We start from the raw sequence: 18,667 nt of genomic DNA, 5'->3' as shown, positions 1-18,667 counted from the left end.
TACACAATGTCTTAGACCTTTGCTGAAAGAGTCTGAGAGATGCTATAATCCCATGTTTTGCCACCCTTGTACAGTGTCGAAGCCAGCTTTCATCGCAACGCGGGAGACGTCAAGCAGCTGGTCCTCGTCCAATCCAGGTCCTGAAACTTCGAAACGGTCCTTTGCGCTTATCGATGTTGTTGTATTGGTATGGTGGACCCAAGGTGAGCTGATTGGTATTGAAGTACAGCCATCCATCTAAGATTGCCATGCTGTCTGCATGTTGGATCATGGCATTCCGTATGAGCGTCTTCAGCACATAGTTGTTCGCTGGAATGGGTCCGAAGTCACTCGGCACATGACCATTGACAGTCATGTTGGTCTGTGATTGCAAAGTGTCAACGTAGTATATGGCGTTTTGCTCGCTTGCTGCTATGTAGACTCGGCCTTTGTCGTCTGCAGTGAAGCCGGCTTGCTCAGAAGCGCATTGGCCTGGATTTTGAACAGCTGCGAGAACATCAGCGTTGGTTCTTTTCGTGTCGACCAAGACCTCCTGTGAGATATAGTAAAAGCGGCGCGATGCGAGAACGCCCCAGTAGAAGTTTCCCGAAGCTAAAACCACTATCAGTAAGATTTCCCCAAGCATTGGATGATATACAAACAACTCACCAAGAGCAATGCCATCTGCAGCAGTCACGATGTGGTTCCTTTGTGTACCGTTCCAGCTGTAGATGAGTTCACCATCGTAGGATCCCACATACTTCTCATCTGCTCTGACTACACTCTCGTTAGACAATCTGCGGACTCCGCTGCCGTCATCTAGATTGATCGCTACGAGTGAGCTGTTCCTGCTGGCGTCCGTCATGAATGCGTAGCCAAGGGTAGTGTTAAGTCGTAGATCGTTCATGTTCATTCCGTGTGCCAGCAGATCTTGCGGAACGATGTAGGTACGAATAAGATCGCGGGTCGTTGCATTGAAGCTCATGAGCTTCGCGCCTCCATAGACAGCATTAGAGCCGGATGGTGTGCCATACGGAATGCCACTATCGACAACCCAAAGCCGGCCCAAATCGTCGAGAACGATGTTTTGGACGTTGATGAAGCACGTGCTGGGGTCCTGGCTCGCAGAACAATTCTGAATAGCAGCGTTCGGCCACGGCTTTTCGTCGTTGAATGATGTACAGACAACAACGTTGTTTGGCGTCAAAGCCGCATTGCGAGGGTACGTGAAATACAGATTGTGCTCGTTATCAATAGCCAGTCCAGTAGAAGGCTGCTGACTGTCGTGTACGGCCTCCAGTTCCTGACCGACGACATTGAAGTCTTGAGGGTAAGCGCCTTTGGTATATCCTGGGCCAAACGGACGAAATGCACCAGGTGGCGTGTCAAAGTATGTTTGAGCTGCGCAGAAGCCAGCGAAACGAGCGAAAGCACTAAAATGCAGCAGGAAATGTACTGTCATCGTAAACGAGTCCTTTTGAATGCACGAATCGATGCTCAGGTTGCCGTAGTCAGAGGAGGTAAATACGACAACTTCTCACCTTCGATGACGCCATGGTAGCTGTTCAATATTACTGTTAGACTGACCCCTGCAAGCTAGCAGCCTAAGTGATATCTGTTGGCCGTCATGCTCAACGTTACACCGGTTGATGCGTTACTCGCAGCTCCAGCCAAAGATTGTCGAGCTTACACCCTTGGAAAGTGGGTACTGTTTGATCGGTACATTATCTTTGAACCAAACCGGGAACAATATAGAGACAAATGCCCTTAAAACCGAAATGCGGAGTTGGGCGAATGAAGATGGAGGTGCTGCTCCAGGTTATGCAATGACGCACTAGCGCGTTGCACGAGCCCCCGCGAACTCGCCAACGCGTGCTGGTGCGGCAAGACATTTGAGCATCAACAACGCCATATTGTGTTCTCCATACGCCCACAACAACCATGTGCAGACTCGATGTCTACCTACGCGTTGCAAACACAGACAATGCTTAGTTCCATATCTGACAAACCGGTACATATCCTTGGACTGACCGCGACACGCGACGAATCAGAACCAGAAGTACCTTCGAAGCGCAAGAGGAACTCTCGCACCGGCCTCGAACCATACAACACGCCCTTCACTTTCAAATCGTATCCAGGCTTCACATACACCAAGTCTGCCACATTTAGGCCAATACGGGTCATCAATCGGTCCCAGTTACCGCTCACCTTTCTCGACACAGCCGCCGCCGCCGACCGATTCCCACCTAATGGCCTGTTCACGGCACAAATCGATGTATTGGAAGAAAACGAGGGCGACCAAAAGCAGAATACCGAGGCTTCCAAAGTGCTCATCGCACAACTTGAAACAGAACGAACCCTCTATGCCGTAGAACGAGTTCAAGCTCGAGTATACAGCATATGTAAGCTAGCTTCATGGTTGAAAGAAAAGGATACAGAAGAGATTTGGGATTCGGCCAAAGTCCCAGTATGTCCCGTGTCCTCGGCTTTCGATACAGCCGAGGTTGCTGGAGGAACGTGGTGGCAGCATGCTATCGTGGAGACAAAGCTGCTCGAGAGGCCAGTGAAGCGTGCAAGGATGTCGATGGCTCGACCGGCCGCAGAGATAGTGTCTGTCAAACCTGAGCCCCAGCAAGAAGTCGATTGTGCAACAGCGCCACCAGCCCAAACGGATGGCGCCATCGCAACTGAATCTCTGCAAGAGCCTCATCCTACGCACGTGCTGACCGCTCAAGAACAACTGGATTCTCTCGTGCAGCAGTATTTGGATGCGGTCTACACCTCGAAGACGTCACTAGCATACTTTGCCAAAGGTCCTATAACGCGAATACGCAACACTTTTACTTCGACCGAAGCAGACGCTCCACCAACACACGAACTGGCTTCGTTCCTCAGGTCGATGTTGTTGAGTCCAAAAGCCGGCGAGAAGAAGTACCACGAAAAGCTGCCTGCCGTCATTCGGGCTATACCTGTTGGAGCCGTTTCGGACGATGATGCAAATGGAAAACCTAGCAAGGTCAAGAAATCCAAGAAGAAAACAAAACTCAGTCGTGACGGCGTCTATCCTATGGAAGATGTCTTCATCAAGAAGTGGTGGAGGTCTGAGATGCTTAGCGCGGAGAATGCTGGTCATGAGACTACTGAAATTCGTATGAGACGGAAAATTGGAGATTTGCGAGTCCGCGAGACACTTGCGCAGATGATCCTGATACTAGAAGTCATTGCACTTGAATCGCTGGTGACTTACGCGGTGCGGTCAGAGGAAAGACTTCCTGTGGGAGAAATCCGACTCCAGGACGAGTCACAGATCCACCCAAAAAAGCGAAAGAAGAAACTTGACGACATTGCGTTGCAACTGGATCTTCTCTTAGATAAGTTGAGTATTTGGCATGCTACTGAAGAGGTTGGGATTCTAGACTTCGACGCAAGATCTACAAAACAGCATAACAACGCCGACGGACTAGAAAAGGATGGTGCTAGTGATCGCCTGCATGGTTTCTGTGTAGAAGTGGTCGTCCCCTTCTATATGAGTAGACTCCCAGAGCAGGCTCTTATCATCAACAAAAAGCTTGGAGGGCCTACCACCATCGCATCTTCGAAACGTAAGGCGATGAAGCCTCCTCTGACATCGAAGAAGTCTGGAGAATCCAAAGAACCAGACAGGAAAAAGTCTCGTCGATCGCTGGCAAGAGTAGCCACTGATACTACAGGCAAGACTGGAGACAAGAAAACACCGTCCTTGGCTCGATCTGCCACTGACACTGCGCTGTTACGACAAAGTATCAAACGAGAGACAAGCGAGGCGCCATTATCGACGGTTCCATTCCAACGCAGTCCTTCAAGAGCTAGACAGTCGATGTCTCAGCTGAGACATCTTCAGGGGCGTGAGCTGGATCTAACGACCACCTCAGCCGCCGCCGCGGCGAAGCTGAAGCATAAGGCACGAGTGGAGGATGATCTCAAAGAGGCTATCGCCACTCTGAAAAAGCCCAACCGAGACTTGGCTGCTGGCAGCTATATGGCTGACCTCGAGAAGCGAGGACTTGGCTCGGCCAACAGACCCAGGAAGCAAGCCAACCCTGTAAGAAAGGTAGTGAAGGATGTACAGGTCACTGCAACACCTCGAGCCGGCCGAAGAACCAAGAATGTGGTTGATCAGACACCAGTCCGTTACCATTACGATGCATATACCAGGCCAGCTGCAACCGAAGCGGCGCATTTGAGCGAGTCCTGCATTCCGTCTTCAGGCGTCCGCCAATCGTCTTGCGTGATACCGGGTACGATTCAGCGTAGTGTAACGGGCCGAGAGCTAGCGCATTTAGGTGTTGCCGAGACACCTTCCAAAGCACCGACCGCGAAGATGTTCACCTCAGGGGCAGCTCGCAGGATGATCTTCGCAACCCCTGTCAAGGGCTCGACTCGACTCTTTCAGGATGACGAGCACCAAACTTCAAATGTGTTTGAAACTCCTGTCAAAACGGTGGGCAGCTCACCACCCAGTACTACAGATATGATGCCGCCAATTGTTGCGGCTACACCTGTCACGACGACGGTCTCGGACGCAGACACTGCTCCAGTTGCTTTTGCAACTCCAGCGAAGAGAGCTGACGAGCCCTCCATATACGAAGCACTGGGCTGGGCCGACGATGATGACTTTGCTTGAGAGACGGATGTTCTGTTTTCATCTTAGCCTAGCGAGCATGGAATGGCGTTTGCTTTTGGATGGTGCGTTGGGTGGCGCAGAAACTTTCTCTATCCATACTTGGTGCTTAAAGGATAGAAATGAGAGGTTCCTACTGCAGCTGGAGTCTGTCCGTCAGCCTGTCCGAATACAACAGAAGCATAGCACATGTAAAGATCTGAGGTCAAACGTACGTATGCAACCGTCACGGCACCCACGCTCTGTTCTCAGCTTGCCGAGCGCGGCGCATGTAGCGCGCTTAAGCCATTCATCCTGGCACCTACCTGCTTGTATGGGCGCGCAAAGCGCCACCTAAAGGCCGAGCCATGACAGTGCGAAATGAGCTGACGGTTGAGGTTCATTTCGACGAGCCGTCGGACGTTGTTCAACGGCTGCCAAACAACAGCCTGGAGCAAGGTGTACGCCTGACGGTAGTATGTCTCGAGAGCTTTACGGAGTACAGTAACCAGACTGCGCGGTTTGTTGACCGCAGCTCTGGCTAGCAAGCAGCCAACAACCCAGATGGCTAGCTCTCAGGATTCGAGATTTGCATGCGAGTCAGGGAGGTGTTGAACAGCTGGGCGCCGTCAGTGCGACATCGAATCGAGGCAGGCGCACAACTCTGTGCATAAGGTTCGAGTGTTGGACCTCCCCCCGATCTTGAAGGCTGCCCCGTTACCCAGTCCATGGCACAAAGCTCCCTGGTAGCCGCGAATCAAATTTCAGCCTGCCACGTTTTGGCCGCGAATCAGAGGCCGAGAGCTTCATAATGTGCCGGGATGGTTGCTGATCGTCCCGGTGCTAGCTTCCCCTAAAGACTGCCTGGCAGTGCCTGCTAGAGAGCGTTGGTCGGTGCAGCCGTGTCCGCAGAGCCGAATGGGGCTGGAGTAATGAAAGTCGCATGTGTATGTCTTGATGTCTCGTTCCTCGTCGAGGCAGTCCGGTCTCACTTCCCGACATTGTTTTGCGACTCACTTGCGCGCGCAGGATTGCGTTTCAAGCAGCGGTATTCGCTGGATCATGTTCAGATCGCCCGGAAAGCAAATATAGCCGAAGCCCTCGAACCCTCGCAACCATGGTCCTCGCAGCCAAGCAGCGCGTGTCGACGAGCCAGCGCAGCCCAACCCTTTCCGATGCTGGCATGATTCTGCCGGGCTTCGAGGCCAACCACGCTCGCAGCACCTCGCCGGTCTTCGAGCGCCCGCCGTCCGTGTCGGCGCTGTATGTTGCGTACCAGAGCCCAAAGCTAGGTTTCCCGCCCCAGAGCCGGCGCCGCGCTTCACAGCAAAAGCAGTCGCCGCCGCTCTCAACACAGTCCTCGCGCTCGACCCTGCGCGACATGGCCGACTCTGGAGCCAATGCCAAAAGGATGCCGTCCCGCGACAACCTTCTCGCGTCGTCGCCCACCATTGACGCCATCGGCCCCAAGAGCTGGCCTACGGGGAGCTGGGGGGAGCTGGAGCTGGAGCTGGAGCTGGAGCAGCGCAGGCTCAGCACGGCTAGCTCAATGTTGAGCGAGGACTTTGAGAACTGGCCTGGGTTCGACAGCCACGAGAACTTCGACGACAGCGGCGTGGATCTCCAGGAACAGGACAAGCGTGGTCGAACCCCGCGCGGCCTTGCCAAGGACGGCGACGGCATGGAAAACGACCAGTGGATGAGCGGGCGCACAAGTGGCAGCGACGAAGACGACATGGACGACCCCCAGTCCTCGGCAGCGCTGAGCAGGAGAGCGGAGATGATCCTGGCCAATGCGAAGAAGCGACTCAACGTATGCGTCACCGTGTGCAGACAATCCATTGCACGCCCGCTAATCGTGACAGGTCATGGAAGGTAACCTTAGAGGGGCCCGGGAGTCGCTGGTTGTCTCTCCTACGCTCAACTCCGTAAGAAGTGCGTCCGAGCTATCACAACATATTGCTTCCACACGAGAACGTGACAGGAAACTATACGCTGGCATCGGACCCATCCCCCCACGAACGCCTTCCTACCACCGCAACTCACTGCTCTACTCCAACAACAGCAGCAGCAGTCCCAGTCACACGCGCGGTGCAAGCGAGACGTCGATCCCCCCGCCTTTTACACCATCCTATGTCTCGAAAATGGGCACGGGCAAGCGAGCATCAAGTGCAATGGGAGCTACGAGGGGTCCATGGTCTCCGGAAGGATTTGGTCACGGTCGTTTTCCCATCAAAGAGTCGCGTAGTCACGAAGTCATGCGCGATCCTCGAAACACCTGGAACACAGGTGAACACCAAATCCCCGGGAGACCTACCTCGAGGAGCTCCAAGTCACCACCTGCCTTGGAAACGTTGCGGGAGGATGACAACGGACATACGTTGCAGAGATCAGCCTCAGCCACGAGTGGACTTCGCGATCAGATGAACGACCTGAGAGGTAGAATATCGAGCCTCAAGCAGAGAGCGCAAGAAGACCATATGCGACGCCGAAGCCTCCACAGCCTGCGTACGCCCAGCCCGTTCACCTCATCTGAAGTCTGGTACAAGGGGAAAGACGGCTATCAAGCTGGCACATCGCCCGTTACTCAGCACGCAGGATTGGGCATCAAGACGAACTCCCCGACAAGAAAAGCACTGTACGAAGATGGCGGTTCACCCACGACAACTTTCTCCCAGCAAGAAGGGGAGATGTTGGTTGTGACGAGAGAACGCAGTCCCAAGGGCTTGGGCATTCAGCAAGCAGGTGTCAATCCGCCCAGTACGATTGATGAAGTCACGGAATTATCTGAATCCACGCATGGTTGCGAGGAAGCCGAGGACAACGACTTTGTCTCTGCCCATGGTAATCACATCGAGCCTGGAGGCGACAGCGTATACGAAGACGCTGTCTACGAGATGCCCGTCACCGAACGACACGAGGATCGCGTCGATGCATTCGATTATGAGCACTTCTTCCTGCACAGCGCAATGGGAACGTACAGCCTCGAAAACCGCCGATCGAGCATCAGCTCCAACAGCTCCACGGCAACCACCCGCCCAGTGACGGCCATGCAGGATAGCGAGGGGCTCAGCAACGCAGAAAAACGCATCTCGATGCACCAGAGAAACCCCAGCGTAGACTCGGTCTCGACCGTTGCTAGCTTCGCTACCGCTGCCTCTCATCAGTCCGACGACGACGATGACGAAAACGAACGAATGGACCAATTCTCCCAGCAGATCCTCTCACACAACCAACACATGGCCGCTCAACGTCCGTCTCTCGTATCTCTCCGCTCCGACTCGGCCATCCACATGCGCCGCGGCACCGGCTTATCACCGACGCAAACCACGCTGTCCCGCGGATCGTCGCGCACGTCTTCGTCGTCGGGCTCTCTGGCCAGCGGACTGCAAATAAGTAAGATGTATTCTATCCTCACCGAGAGCCAGCGAGATGAGCCACGTCTTGCGCTGAGCGAAGAAGATAAGCAATTGATCTACAGCCTCGCGGCAGGCTTCCAAAGCGTTTGTGCAAACCTGCAGAACACGTGCGGGGACGAAGACGATCGCAAGGCGTGGAGACGACGACTCGAGGATGCACGCAAAGTTTTGGCTGGCGAGGCGATTGAGGACGACTCGTCCTTCTGAACGATGATTGACACAATCTATACATAATGTGTATTAGTATGACCGGCCAGCGTTCCAGCGTTGCCTCTCTGTACGATTTCGAGATTATGGTCTCACCCTACGACATGGACATGTAGTTTCCTACCCTTTTCCACGACCACAATGAGCTCCATGCCATAGCCCCTGTTAGGACTTTCTTTCTGTAATCTGCTTGGGCCTTTTTGTTTTTGTTTTTACTTTTGTGCAATGCCTTGTATTACCTTTCTTCTGGCGGGGGGACGTTTTGTTAGAGACTGTATTGATACCCTGGCGGAGATGCGCGGTCCAGTGTGGGTGGGCTTCGTGTATAAGTAGTCTAGATTCGAGAACATGGCTGCCACCCATGTGCTTGGGCGCCAATGACACAGCAGTTGCATAGAGTCATTCAACCGAGTGCATACTTTTGCCCAAGACGTTGCTCCTTGGGCCTTTGCAACGGAGTGGTTAGAACGTCGAGGAAGAGGGAAGAAGGACGTCAGAGTGGGGATGTATATGTAGTACCCCTCCTCGAGGCTGTCATCGAGTCTTGGACGCTGGTTGACACGCACTTGTCGACTGCTGCCGAGGGGGTGTGGAGGCGGTGACGATTGGTCTACCTAGGGAAGCGCATGTCGATGCTCGGTCACAAGAGTCTGGGTGACAGACTGTCGACAGAGGCCCCACCACACAGGGTCGTGTCTCAGGCGGGCGCAGAATCTGAACCGCGTGCGTTGTCGTTGTCCTGCGTTCTCGACATCTCTCCATGATCCAAAGCGGCAGCTCTAACGCACGTTCGCCAGTGCCGCTGCATGTCATTGGGCCGTGTCCAGGGCTGCGGACTGGCGGTGAAGCTGCACACGATCAGCCACGGTCGCCGGTTCATCATGTGGGCCACTTGAAGACAGGTGGTGTGCTGGCCTCGGTGGGCTAGACAAGAGAAGAGCGGTGTTTGGGGCAGGGAGCAGACGGCTAGCAGACGGCTAGCAGACGGTCAGCAGCATGGCACTCCCACGGCCATGCAAGTGGTGGTGACGGCCATGCAAGCGGTGATGACGGCCAGTGGCAGGCTCGTCGACGACACGCGCAGCTCGCGGACGTCTCATGCAATGCACTCACGGCCGCTAACTTGTTCGAAGTTTTTGTGGGCGGAGCCCTCTTTTCCTTAACCGCCCGCCTCGCGCATCTCGTCTCCCTGCATTCGAGGGCTGCGTTGCTGCACCGCATTGTCGACACTGGACGAGGTCACGACTCATACATACATCGCCCTCGCGCACCCTGGCGCCGCTCCCGCCCATTGTAGCCTTCCTTGCCCCTCTTCACCTAATTACCCCTCGATTGCGCCCCTTCACCCCTCCTTTTCACGTTCTGGAAATTCGCCAGCTGGCCTGGGCGTGTGTGTGTGACGAGGTGGATGAGACCGAGACAGAAACCGCAGCAGAAACAGCAATTGGACGCTTCTACCAGACGCCTCTACCGGCTAAGAGAGAGCGAGCCAGGACAAGGCGCCGAGAGCGATTGGCGTCCCGAGGAGTGAGCATCGACCAAGGGCAGCTGGACAGCGCAGCCTCTACGCCTCGAGCCTTGTGACGACTCGCGAATCACTGCGCTTGTCGTGCCGCGTCGCGAATCTGACGCTTTGCGGACCTGCGCCCCTGCATTGTCCTGCATTGCACCGTAATTCGACGACTGCAGGGCTGCCAACGGCCTTTGCTGTGTGCGCGCATCCCAGCGTGGAATTGTGGAATTGTGGAATCGTGGAATCGTGGAATCGTGGAATCGTGAAAGCATCGCCAGGTTCGCTTTGGCTGCGTGTGCTACCAGCGCTGCTCAGGCGCACGCCGGTTCGACGAGACCTGCAGACCAGGTCACACCCCGCGATACCAATACCGATACATAGCCGCGAGCGCACCACCCGCCACAGCACTGCATTGCACCCCGCCGCCCGAGTCTTGCGGTGCCTGAGCGCTCTCATGTGCCCATCTACGCCGTGCTGCCTCTGTTTGCGCATCTCGAGATACCCGCATCATGTCGCCTACCGCAGCACCTTGCGCCGCCGCCGCCGCCGCGCAATCACCGAAGCAAAGGACCCGGCCGTCCACGAGGACTGGTTCGGTTGAAGGGCGCAAGAGCCGGAGGGGGGGATCGCACTACGCGAAAGCTGGGCAGACTGGCGGCTGCACAACTGCCAGCATGGCCATGGCCATGGAGACATGGCCGTCTGAGAACGACGAGCCCACTGCTGGCCTGATGGAGCACGTAGTCCATGCGCTAGACCGGCTGGAATGCCGCAGCGCTGTACTGCACAAAGGAACAGACAGAGACGCTCTTTCGGTACGGCACGCTTGATTTGGTCCCTCTTTCCCCGGCTTTGGTTACCACTCCCGTAACCGAACCAGCTTCCGCGCTCCTGACAGCACGTCACACTTCACGTTTCCTTCCCTCGTCGAGCTTCGAGATCTAACAACCGCCAGTTCCACCACTTTGCGACGCAGCTCCCCCAGCTTCTCCCCCCAACACCAGTTTCCACTCCAGATCTATGCATCGACGCGTCCCTGCGCAACCATGGAACCCCACCGCCTTCCTACCACGACAGTGTCGCAGACCTGCCTCCAGAGTACACCTCCACCGATGCGCTAGCTACAGCGCAGACGCCTGAATACACTCCGTTTCCTTCCCTCAACGCCTCTCTCTGCTCTGATGTGCCAAGCTGCCTGCGTGTTAGCTGCAACACAACGCCTGCTTCTTCCTTGTTCGTGGATGAGAAATCGCTGTATGCGGACATTGACTTCGGCTTTACCCATGACGGCGTTCGCTCTCACGCGAAAAAGAAGAGCAACAAAGCCGCTAAGAAGCCGGCAGCCAATTCCAACGCCCAAGATGCACCAAAGGACGACGAACCGCCACCACCGGCCGAGAGTCCTGGTGGCGGCGATCCGCCCGCAGACGGAGGCGGAGCAGGGGGCGACGGGGGAGATGGAGGCGATGGCGATGGCGACAAAGACAAAGACAAAGATAAGCCCGATGACGACTGGGGCGCGTGGGGAGAGGCTGCGACGAAGAAGAAGAAAAAGTCCAAGAAGCAGGCACAGGAAGAGGAGGCAGAGCGTCTGAAGAAAGAGGAAGAGGAGGCAGCAGCAGCAGCGAAAGCGGCCGAAGAAGAAGAAGCAGAGCGCATCAAAAAGGAGGAAGAGGAGGCTGCCGCTGCCGCTGCCGCTGCCGCCGAGGCTGAAAAGGCAGCAGCCGCTCCAGACCTTAGCTTGGCCAATGATGCGCCTGCGACTGATGACTGGACCTCTGGTGCAACAACCTCCAAAAAGAAGAAGAAAAAGGGGAAGGTTCGTTGATTCGGCTACTTGTTCATGACATAGGGCAGGGCGCTAACTAATGCAGACGGCTGATCCAACGCCTCCACCCCCTCCCGACCCACCAGCCACGGAGCCTACTTTCGACGACGTGAACCTCGACGACGGTGCACCCAATATTGATATGAACTTCGATGGCTCTGGAAAGGCAGCAGATTTGCTTGGCGGAGGTGATGGGATAGGTGGGTGGTCATCTGGCTGGGGCACGTCCAAGGGATCATCAGGATGGGGCTTCGATGCAGCACCGGTCGGTGGCCCCAAAGGGACGCCGAGCGACAATCCATGGGACTCCACAGACAAGAAAAAGCAAGGCGACGGGTTCGACTTTGATTTCGACGCATTCAAAAGTCCTACGGAAGCTGCACCGGCACCTGAACCAGCGATGGAAGATGATGCATGGGGCTTTAGTGGTACAGCCAAGTCCAAGAAGAAGAAGAAGGGTAGCGCAGCCTTGCTCGACGATTCTGTTCCAGAACCACCATCAGCGCCGGTCCCTGACCCTCCGAAAGCTGACGAGGCCGACTGGAACTTTACCTCTGGCTCGGGCGACAAAAAGAAGAAAAAGAAGAAGCAAGCTGTAGAAGAGGAAGCTCTTTCCCCAGAGCCAGAGCCAATAGTTGAACCCGAACCTGTCCCAGAAACGAAACTTGAGCCGGTACCCGAAATACCAGCTGCCGATCCGTTTGCAGGGCTCAGCAAGTCCCAAAAGAAAAGGCTTGAAAAGAAGATGAAAGAGGAGACTGCGGCGAAAGAAAAAGAAGACGCCGAACGCAAAAAGCTCGAGGAAGAGGAAGCTGAGCTTAAGCGGATGGAGGAGGAAGAGGCTGAAGCCAAGCGACTCGAGGAAGAGGCTGAACGCCAACGCGTGGAGGCAGAGGAAGCTGCTGCCGCTGTCGAAGCCGAGGCTGCCGCCGCCGCCGCCGCTGCTGCTGCTGCTGCTGCTGCTGCTGCTGCTGAAGCTGCTGAAGCTGAAAAGAAAAAGAGCGAGCCTGCATGGGACGATTGGGGCGGTGCGGCAGTCACATCTTCGAAAAAGAAGAAGAAGAAAAAGGGCGCAGTTGAAGAGGAAGCTCCTCCCGTGCCTCCACCACCGCCTCCACCACCCGTACCGGAGCCAGAGCCAGTCGTTGAACCTGATCCGATTGTCGTCGAGCCTTCGCCCGTCAAAGAGGAAGAGGACCCCTGGGGTGGTGGTTGGGGGGCGACTGTCAGCACGAGCAAGAAAGACAAGAAGAAAAAGAAGGGGGCCGTTGAGGAGGAGGCCCCACCACCCCCGCCACCACCTCCACCTCCACCAGAGCCTGAGGTCGTAGCTGATCCCATCGAAGTCGTCTCACTGCCTGCTGAAGAGGACGGATCGGGCGATGACTGGGGGCTGCCGGCAACGTCAAAGAAAAAGAAGGGTAAGAAGGGTGCCGTTGTCGAAGTCCCTGAGCCTGAACCTGTCATCGTGTTACCTGTCGAAGAGACTGTTCCAGAACTCGAGCCTGAGCCAGTCGTTGTCGTCGAAGAGAAGAAAGAGAAGAAGAAGGAGAAAGAGGGCAGCGACTGGGGACTCAGCTCGATTTGGGGCGGTGGCAAGAAGAAAAAGAAGAGCAAATCCACTGAAGCAGAGCCGGAGCCAGAGCCAGTTGTTGTAGTTCCCGATGTCCAAGAGCCTGTCGCAGTGGAAGAGCCTCTGATTGATGAGGATGATGACTGGGGTGCGCCATCGTGGAGCAAGGGCAAGAGGAGCTCCAAAGCCGATGTTCCGGTTGAGGTTGTTGAAGAGTCAACAGATCCTGTGCAAAAGCCAGACGAGGACGACCCCTGGGGCAGCGCAGCTTTCAACATTGGCAAAAAAGCGAAGAAGAGCAAGAAGGGCGTACTTGGGGCGCCCACACCTCCTGAGCCTGAGCTACCACCACCTCTCGAGATTGAAGCACCCCCGCCGGTCGTCGAAGAGGACGACCCATGGGACCTTGGTGGCACATCTTCTAAAAAGAAGAAGAAGAAGGGTGAGACTGCTGACGAGCTCACTAAGACCTTTTCCAAGGACTCCGCGACCAAGTCTGCTACCGAAGATCTCCTTGGACTCGATGACCCCCCTCCAGAAACCGTGGAGGAAGCGCCAGTCGAGGAAAAGAAGGAGAAAAAGGACAAAAAGAAAGAATCCAAGTCCACAAGCATGTGGGGCGCTTTTTCATCTTCATCATCCAAGAAAGAGAGCTCGGCCGACAAGAAAAAGCGCGAAAAGAAGGAAGCTAAAGAGGCTGAAGAGGCTGCAGAGAAGGCACGACTTGAACAAGAAGAGGCTGATCGTCTTGCTGCTGAGGCTGCTGCCGCCGAAGCAGAAGCTGCCGCTGCCGCCGAAGCAGAAGCTGCCGCTGCCGCCGAAGCAGAAGCTGCCGCCGCCGCCGAACAGGCCCGTATTGAAGCTGAAGAAGCCGAGCTCGCGCGTATTGCCACTGAGGAAGAAGAGAGGAAGAAGCAGGAAGAGGAAGAAGCGGCCAAAAGCTCAGGCTGGGGCAGCAGCATTTGGGGCTCTTCGAAGAAGAAGGAGTCCGCGAAAGAGAAGAAAGCCCGTGAGAAGAAAGAAGAGCAGGAGCGTATAGAACAAGAGACGAAAGAGGTGGAAGAAGCGGCAGAGAAGGCGCGTCTTGAACAAGAGGAGGCCGATCGCGTTGCAAAGGAAGCGAATGAGAAACTTAAACGCGAGGCAAAAGAAGCAGCAGAAGCAGCACTAGCTGCTGATGAAAGTCGACTAGACGCTGAAGATGCTGTGCGCATGGCCAAAGAAGACTTTGACGCAACATCCGGTCCGCCATCAAAGAAAGAGACCTCGAAAGCAAAGAAAGAGCGCGAGGCCAAGGAAAAGAAAGTCAAGAAGCAAATTGAGAAGAATGAATTGGAGGCCGCCGACGCTGCTGAAGCTGCCGCCAAAGCCCAGGAGACGGCCGACAACCTTGAGGCTGAGTGTGTTGTAGCAGGAATTGATACTGCGTTCTTGGCAGAGTTTAAGAGAGAGCCTGAACTTGTGGTCGAAGACGCACCTCCACCGCCACCTGAGGAAGAAGCTCCGCCTGCCGCTGAGCCTACGCCTATGCCAGATGCAGATGCATATGCCGATGCAGATGCAGATGCAGATGCAGACCTTTGGAATTCCGTCAAAGACATTCCTGAGGATGAACTTCTTGCCGAGCTGGGCGAGACCAAGACCACGTTACCGACGAAGAAGGAGGATGCCGCTGGGTGGGGAAGTGCTTGGGGCATCTCACTGCGTAAAACCAAGAAGGAGTCAGAACCTGATACACTTCCCGAGCCCGAGCCTGTCTTTGAAGAAGCTCTGCCAGAGCCAGAGCCTGAACCCGTAGTCGTTGTCGAAGAGCCTGTGTTGTCGGCCAAGGAACTGAAAAAGCTCAAGAAGTCTAAGAAGGGTAAGATTGTGGAACCGGAACCAGAACCTGAGCCTGTATTTGTCCCTGAACCAGAGCCTGTTCCCGAGCCCGAGCCCGTTGTTGAGACAGAACCGGAGCCCGTTTTCGAAGATGCTCCTGAGCCTCCTCCTCCTCCTCCTCCTCCTCCTCCTCCTCCTCCTCCGCCAGTGGAGATTATCGAGGCGACGCCCAAGAAAGACAAGAAGGGTAAGAAATCCAAAAAGTCCAAGTACGAGGATGAGATCATAGCTATTGAAGAGCCGATGGACGTGCCTCCAACAGCCCCAAGGCGCTCGCCTGTACCAGGCGGTTTCCCCATGGACGATGATATGTTGATCGATCTCGACAGCTCTGAACCGCCACCGCCGCCGCCCCCCCCTGCTGAGCCAGAAGCTGAGCCGGAGCCAGAAATGGTTACGGAAGTGGTTCCTGAACCTGAGCCGGTCGCTGTCGAGGAGCCAGTTGTTGTACCTGATAAGAAGTCGAAGAAGCTGAAGAAAAGCAGCAAATCGTCAAAACCAGCGCCAGTGGTCGAAGCACCACCTCCGCCGCCACCACCACCGCCGCCTCCTCCTGAGCCTGAGTTCTTTGAAGCTGAGACGGAGCCAGCAGAGGTTGTGGTTCTCGACAGTGTACCTGTGGATCGGGAGATTTTGCTCGACGATGATGATCTACTGGACGACGAAGAGCCCCCTGCCAAACCTCCGACTCCGCCGCCTGACGTTGAACCGGAGCCAGTGGTGATGGATTCACCCAAAAAGGAACGCGCAAAGGTCGTTCGCAGCGGTACCTCAGGTTCCTGGGGAGTATGGGGCGCAGCAGCACCTTCCAAGTCAAGGGAAAGCAGGAAGAAGTCACGCGAGGACGGTACAGGTGCTGCCGCTCCTTCCAAGCCCAGTATGAGCCGCTCCAAGTCGGCGCGCACCTCATCGACTAGGGACCGAGATGTCATGTCCAAGTCGTCAGGCTCTGACAAGATGTCGAAGACGCCGTCTGCGTCGCGACGCAAACCTCAACGCGCTGCCACGGGACTTGGTCAGCTATTCGGCGCTTCACCCTTTGGCACGGCACCATCTCATCCATCCGTGTCCCGTTCCAAGTCGCATCGTACCTCTGCTACGCCCAAGATGCTCTCGCGCCGAAACTCGATTGACCGCGACACGGCAATGTTGTCGCCGCCCCAGACAGACACGGACGTGAAGTACTCGTCGAAAGCCGCCAGGGTATTGGGCAGGGAGAAGCCATCTCGAAGGTCGAGCACTCGTGACAAGGGCAAGTCCAGAGGTAAGCATGCCACGAGTACGTTGGGCGCCATTGGTCGGCCCGCGGTCAGCAACGGTCGGACAGAGCTAACCGAGCATTCAGCTGTGCCCGACCCGTACCCTCTCGAAGATGACGGAGTGATGCTCGACGACCCTCCCACACCTGTGCAGGAACGACCAGAAACGAAACGCCGCAAGTCGAAGCGTGGTTCCGTGCAGCCTGAGGAGCCCATCACCGCGCCGCCTAGCGCCGACGACCCTGTCATTGTGGATCCGATGGATGTGGAGCCGGCCCCCGTTGAGGCTGAGCGCAGGCCCCGCCGCGACCGCGACCGCGACCGCGACCGCGAACACTCGCGACGCGAACGAGCACCGTCGATGGCCAAGGACGCGCTGCCCACGCTGGCTGGCGTCGCCGGCACTGCTGCTGCCGTCAGCGGCCTGAAGAGCATGTTTGCGTTTGGCCGCAAGAAGAGCGCGCCTACGCCCGACGAAGACCCCCGCGACCGGCGCAGGGCCGCCTACGAGACCGAAGACGAGCGCAGACGGCGCAAGCGCTCCACGATGCGCGGCGACATGGACGAGGATGAGGCCAAGCGCCTGCGCCACGAGCGCCGCAGCGTCCGGCGTGAGCGAGAGGAGGCTGACATGATGGCCTCGGGCGCGAACGGCAACGGCAGCACCGAGTACGACCCCGAGCGCGAGGCACGACGAGCTGAGCGCCGAGCGCGCCGCGAGCGAGACGGAGACAAGGGCTCTCGCCGCGCCGAGCTGGACGAGGTCGAGTCCAAGGCTGAACGGCGCCGCGAGCGAGAGCGCGAGAACGAGGCCGCCATCCTCGCGCAGAAGAAGGCGCGCCAGATGGCCGAGCTGGAGCGCCGCAACAAGCAGGCCGAGGAGGAGCTGCGCCGTCTGGCTGACAAAGAAGAGCGCAAGCGCCTGCGCGCCGAGCGCAAGACGGCCGGCGACGACCGCGAGCACCGCTCCTCGCGCCGCAAAGACAGCCAGCGCGAGCCCTCTCGACCGCACAACGAGCGCCGCCGCTCGCACCAGGCTGAGCCTGAGGAGGACCGTCGCCGCCGCCACGAAGAGCGCCGCGCAGCGCGCCGCAACTCTGACCACCCACCGCCCGTCAACGGCGATGGCGAGCCCATCACCGACTACTTCGACCAGCGCAACGCCGACGCCAGCGGCGCTGGTCTCCGCTCGAAACACCGCAGCTCGCGCCGCCCAGCCGACGAAGAGCAGAACCAGCCGTACCTGAACAAGGGCCCTGACAAGACGAGCTCGTGGGTGCAGTCCCTCTCGGACGAGAATCCTCTGCCACCGCCGATTGCGGAAACGATACTCGACCCCCCGCCCGGCAGCCGCGACGCCCCTGGGCTAGACGACGATGAAACCCCGAGCCAGGACGAAGACATCCGCCTGCGCATCGCGGGACGCCGGGGCCCCAAGCGCGACAAGGAGCGCGCCGAGCGGCACGCCGAACGGGACCGCGACAAGAAGCAGCACCGCAGACGGTCGTACTACGGCGAGGACGACGAGGAGGAGCCGCGAAGTAGCAAGCGCGACAGCCGGAGGAAGACGTACGACCAGTACACCGAGCAGCCGGTGCGGACGTGGGACGGCCGGCCCCAAGGCGAGACACCCAAGGGGGTGAAGAGAGGCAGCTGGCTGAAGAAGATTGCCGGGCTGGGCTGACGAGATGAGTGAGCCAAGTTGTCACTCTGAACGTTTGATCTTGTCTTGCCTATTTGAAGCATCGCGCGGCGTTTTTGGCCTGGGGGATTACGATTGCGTGGGCCTGGACTTTCTTGTTATCGTTTCTGTCATCGTTATTTTTTTGTCTTTGTTGTTGTTGTAACAGTGGGCGTGGGCGTGGGCGTGGTCGGTGCTTGTCTATCCTGGGTTTGGGTTTCCATCGTGGAGCGTTCTGCGACTTTACGACTTCTACGATGATGCATGGAGATGGAAAAACACGGAGAAGGAGAGAGAGGGGAAGAGAGAGAGGACGAGAGAGGAAGGGAGAGCGGCAAAGAGAGAGAGAGGGAGAAAGAGAGAGATAGATACCCCCCCTTCGTATAAACGTCGTTTTGAACCCGATTATCTTCTTCTCTATTTTTCTTTCTTTCTTTCTTTCTTTCTTTCTTTCTTTCTTTCTTTCTTTCTTTCTTTCTTTCTTTCTTTCTTTCTTTCTTTCTTTCTTTCTTTCTTTCCACCTTGATCTGTTCAGTGTCATATCATGTCGTTCCATGTCATGCCCTGTATATCTCGACACTTGTCGTGCTGTGTCACGTGTGTCAGATGTGTTGTAATGTCATGACATGTGGTCCGCTGGCTATGCGGTGTCGTGGACGTCTGACATTGGCTGCCCCGCCGTACTGTA

The 18,667-nt window shown here is 56.5% G+C and overlaps 4 protein-coding genes across 4 annotated transcripts, besides 23 other annotated features; 3 read left to right on the top strand and 1 right to left on the bottom strand.

Annotated features, from left to right (window-relative positions):
* Positions 1–109: 109 nt before the first annotated feature.
* Positions 110–1,441, bottom strand: EKO05_0001567 (uncharacterized protein; the record flags this gene model as incomplete). The annotated part of the gene is made up of 2 exons (XM_038937565.1): positions 110–591; positions 649–1,441. The coding sequence occupies 2 exons, from the start codon at positions 1,439–1,441 to the stop codon at positions 110–112; spliced, it is 1,275 nt and encodes a 424-aa protein (XP_038802326.1).
* A 522-nt stretch (positions 1,442–1,963) lies between these two features.
* Positions 1,964–4,642, top strand: EKO05_0001566 (uncharacterized protein; the record flags this gene model as incomplete). Its single annotated transcript, XM_038945006.1, has 1 exon — positions 1,964–4,642. The coding sequence occupies one exon, from the start codon at positions 1,964–1,966 to the stop codon at positions 4,640–4,642; it is 2,679 nt and encodes an 892-aa protein (XP_038802325.1).
* A 1,093-nt stretch (positions 4,643–5,735) lies between these two features.
* Positions 5,736–8,244, top strand: EKO05_0001565 (uncharacterized protein; the record flags this gene model as incomplete). The annotated part of the gene is made up of 2 exons (XM_038937250.1): positions 5,736–6,431; positions 6,484–8,244. 2 exons carry the CDS (start codon positions 5,736–5,738, stop codon positions 8,242–8,244), a joined length of 2,457 nt encoding a protein of 818 aa, XP_038802324.1.
* Positions 6,113–6,141: a tandem repeat.
* Positions 7,788–7,815: a tandem repeat.
* A 1,726-nt stretch (positions 8,245–9,970) lies between the features above and the next one.
* Positions 9,971–10,022: a tandem repeat.
* Positions 10,023–10,266: 244 nt separating this feature from the next.
* Positions 10,267–17,982, top strand: EKO05_0001564 (uncharacterized protein; the record flags this gene model as incomplete). The annotated part of the gene is made up of 3 exons (XM_038937505.1): positions 10,267–10,572; positions 10,713–11,576; positions 11,632–17,982. 3 exons carry the CDS (start codon positions 10,267–10,269, stop codon positions 17,980–17,982), a joined length of 7,521 nt encoding a protein of 2,506 aa, XP_038802323.1.
* Positions 10,290–10,307: a tandem repeat.
* Positions 11,294–11,410: a tandem repeat.
* Positions 11,436–11,461: a tandem repeat.
* Positions 12,154–12,193: a tandem repeat.
* Positions 12,484–12,525: a tandem repeat.
* Positions 12,526–12,559: a tandem repeat.
* Positions 12,633–12,673: a tandem repeat.
* Positions 12,868–12,900: a tandem repeat.
* Positions 13,111–13,139: a tandem repeat.
* Positions 13,918–14,002: a tandem repeat.
* Positions 14,053–14,089: a tandem repeat.
* Positions 14,690–14,735: a tandem repeat.
* Positions 15,031–15,119: a tandem repeat.
* Positions 15,142–15,182: a tandem repeat.
* Positions 15,557–15,593: a tandem repeat.
* Positions 16,602–16,631: a tandem repeat.
* Positions 17,983–18,092: 110 nt separating the features above from the next.
* Positions 18,093–18,143: a tandem repeat.
* Positions 18,144–18,262: 119 nt separating this feature from the next.
* Positions 18,263–18,348: a tandem repeat.
* A 53-nt stretch (positions 18,349–18,401) lies between these two features.
* Positions 18,402–18,497: a tandem repeat.
* A 13-nt stretch (positions 18,498–18,510) lies between these two features.
* Positions 18,511–18,609: a tandem repeat.
* Between the last annotated feature and the right edge of the window lie 58 nt (positions 18,610–18,667).

Source organism: Ascochyta rabiei, chromosome 2, assembly GCF_004011695.2.
Source record: "Ascochyta rabiei chromosome 2, complete sequence".
Taxonomy (NCBI): Eukaryota; Fungi; Ascomycota; class Dothideomycetes; order Pleosporales; family Didymellaceae; genus Ascochyta; species Ascochyta rabiei.
Note: the sequence above shows the minus strand (reverse complement) of the source record. Positions and strands in the feature narration are given on the sequence as shown.